The 15,201-nt window shown below is 48.9% G+C and overlaps 1 protein-coding gene across 1 annotated transcript; it reads right to left on the bottom strand.

Annotated features, from left to right (window-relative positions):
• Nucleotides 1–400: 400 nt before the first annotated feature.
• On the bottom strand, nucleotides 401–7,415 carry LOC310888272 (uncharacterized protein). The gene is made up of 2 exons (XM_083814858.1): nucleotides 5,737–7,415; nucleotides 401–5,023 (listed from the first exon to the last, which is right to left on the bottom strand). The coding sequence occupies exons 1-2, from the start codon at nucleotides 7,230–7,232 to the stop codon at nucleotides 4,948–4,950; spliced, it is 1,572 nt and encodes a 523-aa protein (XP_083670984.1). The 5' UTR covers nucleotides 7,233–7,415; the 3' UTR covers nucleotides 401–4,947.
• Between the last annotated feature and the right edge of the window lie 7,786 nt (nucleotides 7,416–15,201).

The raw sequence follows: 15,201 nt of genomic DNA, 5'->3' as shown, positions 1-15,201 counted from the left end.
GTGACAGATTCTACTCCCGAGTAGATGAATGCGGTTGTAGGGGCTAGGCTAATTAGGAATGCGGTTTTAACAGCGCGGGTGGTGGCTTGTGGGGTGTTTTTAAAGTTTTTAAATAGAAATGGCAGGATGATTGGGGTTAGGAGGATTGTCAGCGTGAGTAGTGTGAGGGAGTTGATTAGTAGTGTGGGGTTCACTATTTTTACTTGGATTTGCACCAAGATGGGTGGTTCCTAAGACCAGTGGATTGCTGTTATCCTTTAAAAGTAAGGGGGCTGAGGTTTTAGGCTCAGATGTAAGAGTTAGCAGCTCTTGTTGGTTAAACCCTCCCCTCGGCAGGTAAGAAGGTTTGAACTTCTATTCTTAGAATCACAGTCTAATGTTTGGTTTAAACTATACTTGCATGAGGGGATTCCGGAGATCAGTTCGGGTTTGAGGATTAGGAGGAATATTGGGATAATGTGGAGTGTTATGAGCAGGTGTTCTCGCGTGGTTGAGTTTTGCATAGATGTGATGTGGGAGGGGATTGAGCCTCGTTGGGTCATTAGTAGTATGAATAAGGTGTAGGAGGCGGTTAGTAGGGTTGCGATTCCTGTTAGGATGATCGTGAAGGCAGATCAGTTGAATAAGGTGATTATAATGGTTAGCTCTGCTATGAGGTTTGTTGTTGGGGGTAAGGCTATGTTTGTTAGATTGGCCAGCAATCATCAGGTAGCTATGAGTGGTAGGAGAGGTTGTAGGCCTCGTGTGAGTAGTAGAATTCGGCTGTGCGTACGTTCATAGTTTGTGTTGGCTAGGCAGAATAGTATGGAGGAAGTTAGTCCATGGGAAATTATTAGGATCATTGCCCCTGAGAATGATCAGTGGGTTTGGATTATTCCTGCGGCGATAACTAGGCCTATGTGGCTAACGGATGAATAAGCGATTAGTGATTTTAGGTCTGTCTGTCGTAGGCAGATTGAGCTAGTCATTAGGGCGCCTCATAGGGCCAGGGTTAGGAAGGGGTAGTGCAGGAGGTTGGACAGTGGGCCCATAAATAGAGTGACTCGTATAATTCCGTATCCTCCTAGCTTTAGTAGTAGGGCGGCGAGGAGTATTGAGCCTGCGATGGGTGCTTCTACGTGGGCTTTTGGCAGTCAGAGGTGTAGGCCGTATAGTGGGGCTTTTACTATGAATGCTATGAGCAGTGCTAGACCTGATAGTATTCCTGTCCATGAGGTGGATAGGGTTGGGTGGGTTAGTTGTAGGGTTGGCAGGTGCAGGGTGCCAATTTTCACGTATAGGTGTATGATTGTGATTAGCAGGGGTAGAGAGCTTACTGGCGTGTAGAATAGCAGGTAGATGCCAGCGCTTAGGCGTTCTGGTTGGTTCCCCCATCGGGTGATTAAGATTAGGGTGGGAATGAGGGTTGCTTCAAATGAGATGTAAAATAGTGCTAGTTCTGTGGTGGAAAAGGCTAGTAGGATGAATGGCTGGACTGCGACTAAGGTTGAGATAAAGATTCGTTTGCGTTGTAGGGGTTCTTGTTGCAGGTGGTTTTGGCTTGCTATGATTATGAGTGGGAGTAGTCAGCAGGATAGTACTAGGAGGGGGGATGAGATTTGGTCAATTCCTGTTCAGTTGGATAAAAATTTGTAGGGGTAGTAGGTTGGGATTAATCACTGTAGGCTTAGGGCAGCGATTAGGAGGCTGTATAAGGTGGTGTTAGTCCATAGAAATTTTGGTGGAGACAGCAGGGCTGTTGGAAGAAGTATGATTGTGGGTAGGATGATTTTTAGCATTGCAGGAGGTTTAGGTTGTGTAGATGGTCGGAGCCATGTGTGCGGGTGGAGGCTACTAGGATGGCCAGGCCTGTGCCCGCCTCACACGCTGAGAAGGTTAGCATGAGAATTGGTACCATGGTGAATGAGGAGACTTGGTTTTCGATGGATCATATTGATAGGCCTACGAATATCGATAATATTATGCTTTCAAGGCATAGTAGGGCGGATACTAGGTGGGTTCGGTGGAAGGCTAGCCCTAGTCCGCTGAAAATGAAGGCTGAGTAGAAGCTTAAATGTAGGGGCGACATAAGAAAGTTACAGGGTTGGCTGTAATCTGCTGGGTCGAAACCAGCTATCTTTTTGGTTAGACTAACTTTCTGTTATTCTGCTCATTCTAGGCCCCCTTGAATTCACTCGTAGGCCAGTCCGAGTGTTAGGAGAAGGAGGATCACTACAGTTCAGGTGAGGGTCATTAGGGGGGATTGGAGTTGGACGGCTCATGGCAGGGGGAGTAGGAGGGCGATTTCTAGGTCGAATAGGACGAACAGGATGGCTACTGAGGAAGAATCGGACTGAGAATGGTAATCGAGCAGATCCAAGTGGGTCGAATCCACATTCGTACGGTGAGAGTTTCTCTGAGTCGGGGTTTATTTGGGCGAGTCAGAAGTTTAATGCGGTTAGGGCGGCGCTTAGGATTGATGATAGGGCGAATATGAACATGAGTGCGTTCATTGCTCTCCTCTGGGTTTATACCAGATTCTAGAGATTGGAAGTCAATTGTAATTAATATACTAGAAGAGCAAGATCCTCATCAGTAGATGGTTATGTAGAGGAATAGTCAGATGATGTCTACGAAGTGTCAGTATCAGGCTGCTGCCTCGAATCCGAAGTGGTGGTCTGATGTAAAGTGGAACTTGATCAGTCGGAAGAGGCAGACGGTCAGGAAGGAGGATCCGATGATTACGTGGAGTCCGTGGAATCCAGTGGCAACGAAGAAGGTAGATCCGTAGACGCTATCGGCGATTGAGAATGGGGCTTCGTGGTATTCTATTGCTTGTAGGGCTGTGAAGTAGAATCCCATGAGGATCGTTAGGGTTAGGGCGTGGATGGCGTGTTTTCGGTTTCCTTCTGTGATGCTGTGATGGGCTCACGTTACGGTAACGCCTGAGGCTAGTAGGATGGCTGTGTTTAGTAGGGGGACTTCTATCGGGTTGAGTGGTTTAATTCCTGTTGGGGGTCATTGGCCTCCTAGTTCTGGGGTTGGGGCCAGGCTCGAGTGGAAGAACGCTCAGAAGAACCCTAAGAAGAAGAATGCTTCGGATGTGATGAAAAGGATTATGCCGTATCGTAGGCCTTTTTGGACTGTGGGAGTGTGATGGCCTTGGAAGGTGCTTTCTCGTACAATGTCTCGTCATCATTGGAGTATTACTAGGAGTATTGAGATGAGGCCTAGGGTTAGTAGTATGGATGAGTTGTAGTGGAATCACATGATTAATCCTGAGGTTGTGAGTAGGGCGGCAGCTGCCCCGAAGATTGGTCAAGGGCTTGGGTCAACTATGTGGTATGAGTGTGCTTGGTGTGCCATTAGATGTTTTCTTGTAAGTATAGGCTTAGAAGGAGCACGAAGACGTAGGCCTGGATTATGGCTACTGCTACTTCTAGGATGGTTAGGAGTAGTAGGATGATTATTGTTAGGATGGATACTGCAGGAAGGGTGGGTATTAATGCAATGGAGGCTGTAGAGATGAGTTGGATGAGTAAGTGTCCTGCTGTAAGGTTGGCTGTAAGGCGGACTCCGAGGGCTAGGGGGCGGATTAGTAGGCTGGTTGTTTCGATCAGGATTAGTGCGGGGATTAGGGGTGTAGGGGTACCTTCGGGTAATAGGTGGGCTAAAGAGGCTGATGGTTGGTTTCGTAGGCCTGTTAGTAGTGTGGCGAGCCATAGTGGGAAGGCTAGGGCTATGTTCATAGATAGTTGGGTGGTTGGGGTGAATGTATATGGAAGGAGGCCTAGAAGGTTGATTGTAAGAAGTATGATTATTAGGGATGTAAATATTATGGCTCATTTGTGGCCATTTTTGTTGAGTGGGACTATTAGTTGTTTTGTGATTAGGTGAAGGAGTCATGTTTGGATAGTAGAAAGGCGGTTGTTGATTCATCGGTTGTTTGGGGACGGGAATAGTAGGGCTGGGAAGAGTAGGGATAGTAGGATTAAGGGGATGCCGAATAGATTGGGGCTGGAAAATTGGTCAAAGAAGCTTAGGTTCATGGTCAGGATCATGGTGTGGGTTTGGTAGTGAGGGAGGTCTTATTTGATGGGGGGTTGGTTGTGGTGAAGGCTAGTAGTTTTGGTTGGATGAGGAGTGCTAGGGTTAATCAGGTTATAATTATGATTGAAAATCATGGTGCGGGGTTAAGCTGTGGCATATCATTAAGGAGGGGGAAGTCCCTCTTTGGCTAGCTTAAAAGGCTAGTGCTGTTGCATAGCTTCTTAATGATTAGGATGATGATAGAAGGGACGATCAGGCCTCGAAATGTGGGAGTGGGGTTGATTCTACTACAATGGGTATGTAGCTGTGATTAGCCCCGCAAATTTCTGAGCATTGTCCGTAAAAAATCCCAGGCCGGGTGGTAATGAATGAAGTTTGGTTTAGTCGGCCTGGGATTGCGTCTGTTTTAACTCCGAGCGTTGGGACTGCTCAGGAGTGGAGTACGTCTCCTGCAGTAATGATCACGCGGATGGGGGATTCTATTGGGATAACTACGCGGTGGTCAACTTCTAGCAGTCGGAAGTGGCCGTTGGGTAAGTCTGGGGTGGGCACTATGTAGGAGTCGAATGATAGGTCTTTGAAGTCTGTGTATTCGTAGCTTCAGTATCATTGGTGGCCGATGGCTTTTAGGGTGAGGTCTGGTTCATCGATTTTGTCCATTATGTAGAGGATTTGTAGGGATGGGAGGGCGAGGAGTACCAGGACGATAGCAGGTAGGATTGTCCAGATCAGCTCTACTTCTTGGGCGTCTACAGCATTGGACGAGAGTTTTTCTGTTAGTATGTGGGCTAAAAGGTAGAGAACTAGGCTGCAGATAGCTAGGGCAACGATTAGGGCGTGGTCGTGGAATTCAACGAGTTCTTCTATGATGGGTGATGAGGCGTCTTGGAATCTGTTGTGGTTTAACCCGGCTGGCAGCTAAACACCACACAGCCGTTCGCTCACCCTCCCCCCTCCCTCTCTGGGATGGGGGAGAGAAACGGGAAAGTGAAGCCTGTGAGTTGAGATAAAGACAGTTTATTAAGACAGGAAAATAATAATAACAATAATAATAATAATAGTGATAATGGTAATAGTATTAACAATAATAATGTGTAAGAAAACAAGTGATGCACAATGCAATTGCTCACCACCCGCTGACCGATGCCCAGCCTATTCCCGAGCAGCCGGCCCCCCCACCCCGGCCAGCCACCCCTATATATTGTTTAGCATGACGTCAGATGGTATGGAATACCCCTTTGGCCAGTTTGGGTCAGCTGTCCTGGGTCTGTCCCCTCCCAGCTCCTGCTGCACCCCCAGCCTGCTCGCTGGCAGGACAGAGCAAGAAGCCGAAAAGTCCTTGGCCTGGTGTAAACACTGCTCTGCAACAATTAAAACATCAGCATGTTATCAGCGCTCTTCTCATCCTAATCCAAAACATAGCACCCTACCAGCTACTATGAGCTACTTAACTCTGTCCTAACTGGAACCAGGACAGATATCCACCCCTTATTCCATACCATTTATGTCATGCTCAGGTTACACTCTGTCCAATACATTCTAATTAATCACCATTTTCATCTATGATATATAGCAATCATGGTAGTGATGACATACATTATTATATAATAATTAACATACTACAATTCAACTCATGGGCTATTCTCACCCAGTATCAAATCCCCTTGAGGTACACACCGGACCTCCCCATTCTTTTGCATTACCCACCAAGTGCATCCAGGTCCCTGAGCAAAAGCAATTCCACGAATGGGTTTGCCTTTTCCTGAGGCAGGAGTAGCCCAGACTGTTTTACCCAGCATGTTTCTTACGTGCACTACAGGAACTTTATCCCCTTCTACAGTGCGTAACAGGTTTGATTGGGCAGGTCCAGCTCGGTTGGCAGATCCCCTGGTATTGACTAACCAGGTGGCCTTTGCCAAATGTGTATCCCAATTTTTGAATGTCCCAGCACCCATTGCTTTCAGTGTAGTCTTCAACAGTCCATTGTATCGTTCAACTTTTCCAGAGGCTGGTGCATGATAGGGGATGTGATACACCCACTCAATACCATGTTCTTTGGCCCAAGTGTCTATAAGGTTGTTTCGGAAATGAGTCCCGTTGTCTGACTCAATTCTCTCTGGGGTGCCATGTCGCCATAAGACTTGCTTTTCAAGGCCCAGGATAGTGTTCCGGGCGGTGGCATGGGGCACAGGATATGTTTCCAGCCATCCGGTGGTTGCTTCCACCATTGTAAGTACGTGGCGCTTGCCGTTGCGGGTTTGAGGGAGTGTGATGTAATCAATCTGCCAGGCCTCTCCATATTTATATTTCAGCCATCGTCCTCCATACCAAAGAGGTTTTGACCGTTTGGCTTGCTTGATTGCAGCACATGTTTCACAGTCATGAATAACCTGTGCTGTAGTGTCCATGGTCAGGTCCACCCCTCGATCACGAGCCCATCTGTAGGTTGCATCTCTACCTTGATGGCCTGAGGTGTCATGGGCCCATCGGGCTATAAATAATTCACCTTTATGTTGCCAGTCCAGGTCCACCTGAGCCACTTCAATCTTAGCAGCCTGATCCACCTGCTGGTTGTTTTGGTGTTCTTCAGTAGCCCGATTCTTGGGCACATGAGCATCTACATGGCGTACCTTTACAACCAGGTTCTCTACCCGGGCAGCAATATCTTGCCACAATGCCGCAGCCCAGATGGGCTTGCCCCTGCGCTGCCAGTTGTTCTGCTTCCATTGCTGTAACCACCCCCACAGGGCATTTGCTACCATCCATGAATCAGTATAGAGATAGAGAACTGGCCACTTTTCTCGTTCAGCAATATCTAAAGCCAGCTGAATGGCTTTTACTTCTGCAAACTGACTCGATTCACCTTCTCCCTCAGCAGCTTCTGCAACTCGTCGTGTAGGACTCCATACAGCAGCTTTCCATCTCCGATGCTTTCCCACAATACGACAGGACCCGTCAGTGAACAAGGCATATTTCTTCTCATTTTCTGGTAGCTTGTTGTACAGGGGGGCTTCTTCAGCACGAACCACCTCCTCCTCTGGTGATATCCCAAAGTATTTGCCTTCTGGCCAGTCCATAATCACCTCCAAGATTCCTGGGCGACTGGGGTTTCCTATTCGAGCCCGCTGAGTAATCAGTGCAACCCACTTGCTCCATGTAGCATCAGTTGCATGATGCGTAGAGGGGACCCTTCCTTTGAACATCCAGCCTAGTACCGGCAGTCGGGGTGCCAGGAGGAGCTGCGCTTCAGTACCGACCACTTCCGAAGCAGATCGAACTCCTTCATATGCTGCCAATATCTCCTTTTCAGTTGGAGTATAGCGGGCTTCAGATCCTCTGTATCCCCGACTCCAAAACCCCAGGGGTCGACCTCGAGTTTCCCCAGGTTCTTTCTGCCAGAGGCTCCAGGTGGGACCATTCTCTCCGGCTGCGGTGTAGAGCACATTCTTTACATCTGGTCCTGTTCGGACTGGCCCGAGGGCTACTGCATGAACTATTTCCTGCTTAATTTGTTCAAAGGCTTGTCGTTGCTCAGGGCCCCATTCAAAAGCATTCTTCTTACGGGTTACTTGGTAGAGCGGGTTTACAATCAGACTGTAATTTGGAATATGCATTCTCCAAAACCCCACGACACCTAGGAAAGTTTGTGTTTCTTTTTTGCTAGTTGGTGGAGACATAGCTGTTATCTTGTTGATCACATCCATTGGGATTTGACGGCGTCCATCTTGCCATTTTATTCCTAAAAACTGGATCTCTCGTGCAGGTCCTTTAACTTTATTCTGTTTTATGGCAAAACCGGCCTTCAGAAGGATTTGGACTATTTTCTTCCCTTTCTCGAAAACTTCTTCTGCAGTGTCACCCCACACAATGATGTCATCGATGTACTGCAGGTGTTCAGGAGCTTCCCCCTGCTCCAGCGCAGACTGGATCAGTCCATGGCAAATGGTAGGGCTGTGTTTCCACCCCTGGGGCAGCCGATTCCAAGTATATTGGACTCCCCTCCAAGTGAAAGCGAACTGTGGCCTGCACTCTGCTGCTAGAGGGATGGAGAAAAATGCATTAGCGATATCGATTGTGGCATACCACTTGGCTGCCTTTGATTCCAGTTCATACTGGAGTTCTAGCATGTCCGGCACTGCAGCACTCAGTGGTGGCGTGACTTCGTTCAGGCCACGATAGTCCACTGTTAGTCTCCACTCACCATTAGACTTTCGCACTGGCCATATGGGACTATTAAAAGGTGAATGAGTCTTGCTGATCACTCCTTGGCTCTCCAGTTGACGAATTAGCTTATGGATGGGACTCAGGGAGTCTCGGTTGGTGCGATATTGCCGCCAGTGCACAGTTGTGGTAGCGATCGGCACTTGCTGTTCTTCAACCCTCAGCAACCCCACAACAGAAGGGTCCTCTGAGAGACCAGGCAAGGTAGACAACTGTTTAATGTCCTCTGTCTCCAAAGCAGCTATGCCAAAAGCCCAGCGGAACCCTTTTGGGTCCTTGAAATATCCTCTTCTAAGATAGTCTATGCCAAGGATGCACGGAGCATCTGGGCCAGTCACAATACGGTGCTTTTGCCACTCATTACCGGTTAGACTCACTTCAGCCTCCAATACAGTTAACTGCTGGGATCCCCCCGTCACACCATAAATACAGATGGGCTCTGGCCCTTTATAGCTTGATGGCATTAGAGTACATTGTGCACCGGTGTCTACCAAAGCCTTATACTTCTGTGCGTCTGACGTGCCAGGCCATCGAATCCACACAGTCCAATAAACTCGATTGTCCCTTTCCTCCCCCTGGCTGGAGGCAGGGCCCCTCTAGTCCTGGTCAGAATCTTCATTTCTGTGTTTAAAGGACTGCCTGCTGGAAGTTGGAGCAGCAAACCTTTCAGAGAACTCCTTTTTCCCAATTGTTTTCCTTTGCAATTCACGTACCCGTGCCTCTAGGGTCACAGTAGATTTTCCATCCCATTTTCTCATGTCCTCTCCATGGTCACGTAGGTAAAACCACAGGGTGGCGCGGTGTGTGTGCCCACCATATTGTCTTCCTTGCATAGATGAACGTTTACCCCTAATAGCTGAGACACTGGTTTGTACAGGTGGGGAGGAAAATAAACTCTCTTTAAGTTGGTGGATCTCTTCAGAAAGTTTCTCCAAGGTATTCTCTTTTAGCTGGTGGACACTGGTTCGTTCAGGTGAAGGGGAAGATAATCTTTCTTCAAGTTGGTGGATCTTTTCAGAAAGTTTCTCCAAAGCATTCTCTTTTAGCTGGTGGACACTGGTTCGTTCAGGTGAAGGGGAAGATAATCTTTCTTCAAGTTGGTGGATCTTTTCAGAAAGTTTCTCCAAAGCATTCTCTTTTAGCTGGTGGACACTGGTTCGTTCAGGTGAAGGGGAAGATAATCTTTCTTCAAGTTGGTGGATCTTTTCAGAAAGTTTCTCTAAAGCATTCTCTTTTAGCTGGTGGACACTGGTTCGTTCAGGTGGAGGGGAAGATAAATTCTCTTTAAGTTGGTGGACCTCTTCAGAGAGTTTCTCCACAGCTGAGACACAGGCCTTTAGGGAAGAGGAGAGATTTCCTTCGTACTGCCGGAGTATTTTAGTCACTTCATTCACTGTGGGATTCTCCTCCGTTTTCCAGGCTAGCATTGCCAATGAGCTGGCATATGATGATGGGGCACTCTGTACAAACTTCCGCCACATGGGTAGTGTACACCGGACTGCATCTGGATCTGCGGATGTTTGTGCGTCGTCTAGGTCCTTATAAATTACTTCCCGTACGGACAATTCCCTCAGGTACTGAATTCCCTTCTCCATGGTGGTCCATTTGCTTGGTAAACATACAAGTTCTTCCTTGAAGGGATACCTTTCCTTCACAGCTGACAGGAGACGCCTCCAGAGGCTGCGAGATTGTGCTCCATCTCCAATTGCTTTGTCAATGCATGCGTCCCTAGCAAGGGATCCCAGCCGCCTGGCTTCCTTGCCCTCCAATTCCACATAATTGGCTCCCGTGTCCCAGCACCGGAGCAGCCAGGTGACAAGCTGCTCGCCTATACAGCGACCAAAATCTTTTCGCACATCTCGTAGCTCACGCTGGTATAGAGTCCGGGTAATTACTGTTGATTTTTCGACATCCTCATCCTCATCTTCAGTCTTCTGCACCTTTGATGGCCGGTGTAGAGTCCGGGTAGTTACTGTTGATTTTCCGACATCCTCATCCTCATCTTCAGTCTCCTGCACCTTTGATGGCTGGTATGGAGTCCGGGTAGTTACTGTTGATTTTTCGCCATCCTCATCCTCATCTTCAGTCTCCTGCACCTTTGATGGCCCAGCCTCGTCTTCACTACGCCCAGACTTAGCAGAAGACTGTCTGCGTTTTAAACGACCTGAGCCTCTATACCATTTTTTCACCTTGTCTACAGGGGCAACTTGCACTGCTACAGCTCGTTTCTCTGACCCAGCCACAGGGTCTGCCACAGGGGTTGGAATACCCTCTGCGGGGTCAACTTGCACTGCTACAGCTCGTTTCTCTGACCCAGACGCAGGGTCTGCCACAGGGGTTGGAATACCCTCTGCGGGGTCAACTTGCACTGCTACAGCTCGTTTCTCTGACCCAGACGCAGGGTCTGCCACAGGGGTTGGAATACCCTCTGCGGGGTCAACTTGCACTGCTACAGCTCGTTTCTCTGACCCAGCCACAGGAGTGGGAGCAGCTGCACGAGCTGGGGCAGCTGCAGGAGCTGGAGCGGCTGCAGGGGCTGGAGCTGGAGCGGCTGCAGGGGCTGGAGCTGGAGCGGCTGCAGGAGCCGGAACGGCTGCAGGAGCTGGAGCTGGAGCGGCTGCAGGAGCTGGAGCTGGAGTGGCTGCAGGGGCTGGAGCGGCTGCAGGAGCTGGAGCTGGAGCGGCTGCAGGAGCCGGAACGGCTGCAGGAGCTGGAGCGGCTGCAGGAGCTGGAACTGGAACGGCTGCAGGAGCTGGAGCGGCTGCAGGAGCTGGAGCTGGAGTAGCTGCAGGAGCTGGAACTGGAGCGGCTGCAGGAGCTGGAGCGGCTGCAGGAGCTGGAACTGGAACGGCTGCAGGAGCTGGAGCTGGAGTAGCTGCAGGATCTGGAACTGGAGCGGCTGCAGGAGCTGGAGCGGCTGCAGGAGCTGGAGCGGCTGCAGGAGCTGGAGCTGGAACGGCTACAGGAGCTGGAGCTGGAGCGGCTGCAGGAGCTGCAGCTGGAGCGGCTGCAGGAGCTGCAGCTGGAGTGGCTGCAGGAGCTGCAGCTGGAACGGCTACAGGAGCTGGAGCTAGGTTGCTAGTAGCATCAATTGCAGCTCGATAGGCACAAGCCAGACCCCAGCACGCTACAGTGATTTGTGTCACTTTGGAACTGCCAGAGTCATGACACCTTTTTTTCAAGCATTCTGCCAGCTTTTTAGGATTTTGCAGTTGTTCAGGGGTGAATGTCCAAAACACTGGAGGTGACCACTGCTCTAGAAACCTGCCCATATCCTCCCACACTCCCTGCCACTCGCAACTATCCCGCCTCAAGACAGATCTCCGGATGAGATTCCTAATGAGGATTCCTAAATGAGATTTCTAATGCTCAGAAATTTGCGGGGCTAATCACAGCTACATACCCATTGTAGTAGAATCAACCCCACTCCCACATTTCGAGGCCTGATCGTCCCTTCTATCATCATCCTAATCATTAAGAAGCTATGCAACAGCACTAGCCTTTTAAGCTAGCCAAAGAGGGACTTCCCCCTCCTTAATGATATGCCACAGCTTAACCCCGCACCATGATTTTCAATCATAATTATAACCTGATTAACCCTAGCACTCCTCATCCAACCAAAACTACGAGCCTTCACCACAACCAACCCCCCATCAAATAAGACCTCCCTCACTACCAAACCCACACCATGATCCTGACCATGAACCTAAGCTTCTTTGACCAATTTTCCAGCCCCAATCTATTCGGCATCCCCTTAATCCTACTATCCCTACTCTTCCCAGCCCTACTATTCCCGTCCCCAAACAACCGATGAATCAACAACCGCCTTTCTACTATCCAAACATGACTCCTTCACCTAATCACAAAACAACTAATAGTCCCACTCAACAAAAATGGCCACAAATGAGCCATAATATTTACATCCCTAATAATCATACTTCTTACAATCAACCTTCTAGGCCTCCTTCCATATACATTCACCCCAACCACCCAACTATCTATGAACATAGCCCTAGCCTTCCCACTATGGCTCGCCACACTACTAACAGGCCTACGAAACCAACCATCAGCCTCTTTAGCCCACCTATTACCCGAAGGTACCCCTACACCCCTAATCCCCGCACTAATCCTGATCGAAACAACCAGCCTACTAATCCGCCCCCTAGCCCTCGGAGTCCGCCTTACAGCCAACCTTACAGCAGGACACTTACTCATCCAACTCATCTCTACAGCCTCCATTGCATTAATACCCACCCTTCCTGCAGTATCCATCCTAACAATAATCATCCTACTACTCCTAACCATCCTAGAAGTAGCAGTAGCCATAATCCAGGCCTACGTCTTCGTGCTCCTTCTAAGCCTATACTTACAAGAAAACATCTAATGGCACACCAAGCACACTCATACCACATAGTTGACCCAAGCCCTTGACCAATCTTCGGGGCAGCTGCCGCCCTACTCACAACCTCAGGATTAATCATGTGATTCCACTACAACTCATCCATACTACTAACCCTAGGCCTCATCTCAATACTCCTAGTAATACTCCAATGATGACGAGACATTGTACGAGAAAGCACCTTCCAAGGCCATCACACTCCCACAGTCCAAAAAGGCCTACGATACGGCATAATCCTTTTCATCACATCCGAAGCATTCTTCTTCTTAGGGTTCTTCTGAGCGTTCTTCCACTCGAGCCTGGCCCCAACCCCAGAACTAGGAGGCCAATGACCCCCAACAGGAATTAAACCACTCAACCCGATAGAAGTCCCCCTACTAAACACAGCCATCCTACTAGCCTCAGGCGTTACCGTAACGTGAGCCCATCACAGCATCACAGAAGGAAACCGAAAACATGCCATCCACGCCCTAACCCTAACGATCCTCTTGGGATTCTACTTCACAGCCCTACAAGCAATAGAATACCACGAAGCCCCATTCTCAATCGCTGATAGCGTCTACGGATCTACCTTCTTCGTTGCCACTGGATTCCACGGACTCCACGTAATCATCGGATCCTCCTTCCTGACCGTCTGCCTCTTCCGACTGATCAAGTTCCACTTTACATCAGACCACCACTTCGGATTCGAGGCAGCAGCCTGATACTGACACTTCGTAGACGTCATCTGACTATTCCTCTACATAACCATCTACTGATGAGGATCTTGCTCTTCTAGTATATTAATTACAATTGACTTCCAATCTCTAGAATCTGGTATAAACCCAGAGGAGAGCAATGAACGCACTCATGTTCATATTCGCCCTATCATCAATCCTAAGCGCCGCCCTAACCGCATTAAACTTCTGACTCGCCCAAATAAACCCCGACTCAGAGAAACTCTCACCGTACGAATGTGGATTCGACCCACTTGGATCTGCTCGATTACCATTCTCAGTCCGATTCTTCCTCAGTAGCCATCCTGTTCGTCCTATTCGACCTAGAAATCGCCCTCCTACTCCCCCTGCCATGAGCCGTCCAACTCCAATCCCCCCTAATGACCCTCACCTGAACTGTAGTGATCCTCCTTCTCCTAACACTCGGACTGGCCTACGAGTGAATTCAAGGGGGCCTAGAATGAGCAGAATAACAGAAAGTTAGTCTAACCAAAAAGATAGCTGGTTTCGACCCAGCAGATTACAGCCAACCCTGTAACTTTCTTATGTCGCCCCTACATTTAAGCTTCTACTCAGCCTTCATTTTCAGCGGACTAGGACTAGCCTTCCACCGAACCCACCTAGTATCCGCCCTACTATGCCTTGAAAGCATAATATTATCGATATTCGTAGGCCTATCAATATGATCCATCGAAAACCAAGTCTCCTCATTCACCATGGTACCAATTCTCATGCTAACCTTCTCAGCGTGTGAGGCGGGCACAGGCCTGGCCATCCTAGTAGCCTCCACCCGCACACATGGCTCCGACCATCTACACAACCTAAACCTCCTGCAATGCTAAAAATCATCCTACCCACAATCATACTTCTTCCAACAGCCCTGCTGTCTCCACCAAAATTTCTATGGACTAACACCACCTTATACAGCCTCCTAATCGCTGCCCTAAGCCTACAGTGATTAATCCCAACCTACTACCCCTACAAATTTTTATCCAACTGAACAGGAATTGACCAAATCTCATCCCCCCTCCTAGTACTATCCTGCTGACTACTCCCACTCATAATCATAGCAAGCCAAAACCACCTGCAACAAGAACCCCTACAACGCAAACGAATCTTTATCTCAACCTTAGTCGCAGTCCAGCCATTCATCCTACTAGCCTTTTCCACCACAGAACTAGCACTATTTTACATCTCATTTGAAGCAACCCTCATTCCCACCCTAATCTTAATCACCCGATGGGGGAACCAACCAGAACGCCTAAGCGCTGGCATCTACCTGCTATTCTACACGCCAGTAAGCTCTCTACCCCTGCTAATCACAATCATACACCTATACGTGAAAATTGGCACCCTGCACCTGCCAACCCTACAACTAACCCACCCAACCCTATCCACCTCATGGACAGGAATACTATCAGGTCTAGCACTGCTCATAGCATTCATAGTAAAAGCCCCACTATACGGCCTACACCTCTGACTGCCAAAAGCCCACGTAGAAGCACCCATCGCAGGCTCAATACTCCTCGCCGCCCTACTACTAAAGCTAGGAGGATACGGAATTATACGAGTCACTCTATTTATGGGCCCACTGTCCAACCTCCTGCACTACCCCTTCCTAACCCTGGCCCTATGAGGCGCCCTAATGACTAGCTCAATCTGCCTACGACAGACAGACCTAAAATCACTAATCGCTTATTCATCCGTTAGCCACATAGGCCTAGTTATCGCCGCAGGAATAATCCAAACCCACTGATCATTCTCAGGGGCAATGATCCTAATAATTTCCCATGGACTAACTTCCTCCATACTATTCTGCCTAGCCAACACAAACTA

The sequence above is a fragment of the Anser anser genome (genome assembly GCF_964211835.1).
Source record: "Anser anser genome assembly, chromosome: 32".
Classification (NCBI taxonomy): Eukaryota; Metazoa; Chordata; class Aves; order Anseriformes; family Anatidae; genus Anser; species Anser anser.
The sequence above is the reverse complement of the archived record's forward strand: the minus strand, read 5'-3'. Positions and strand labels throughout refer to the sequence as shown.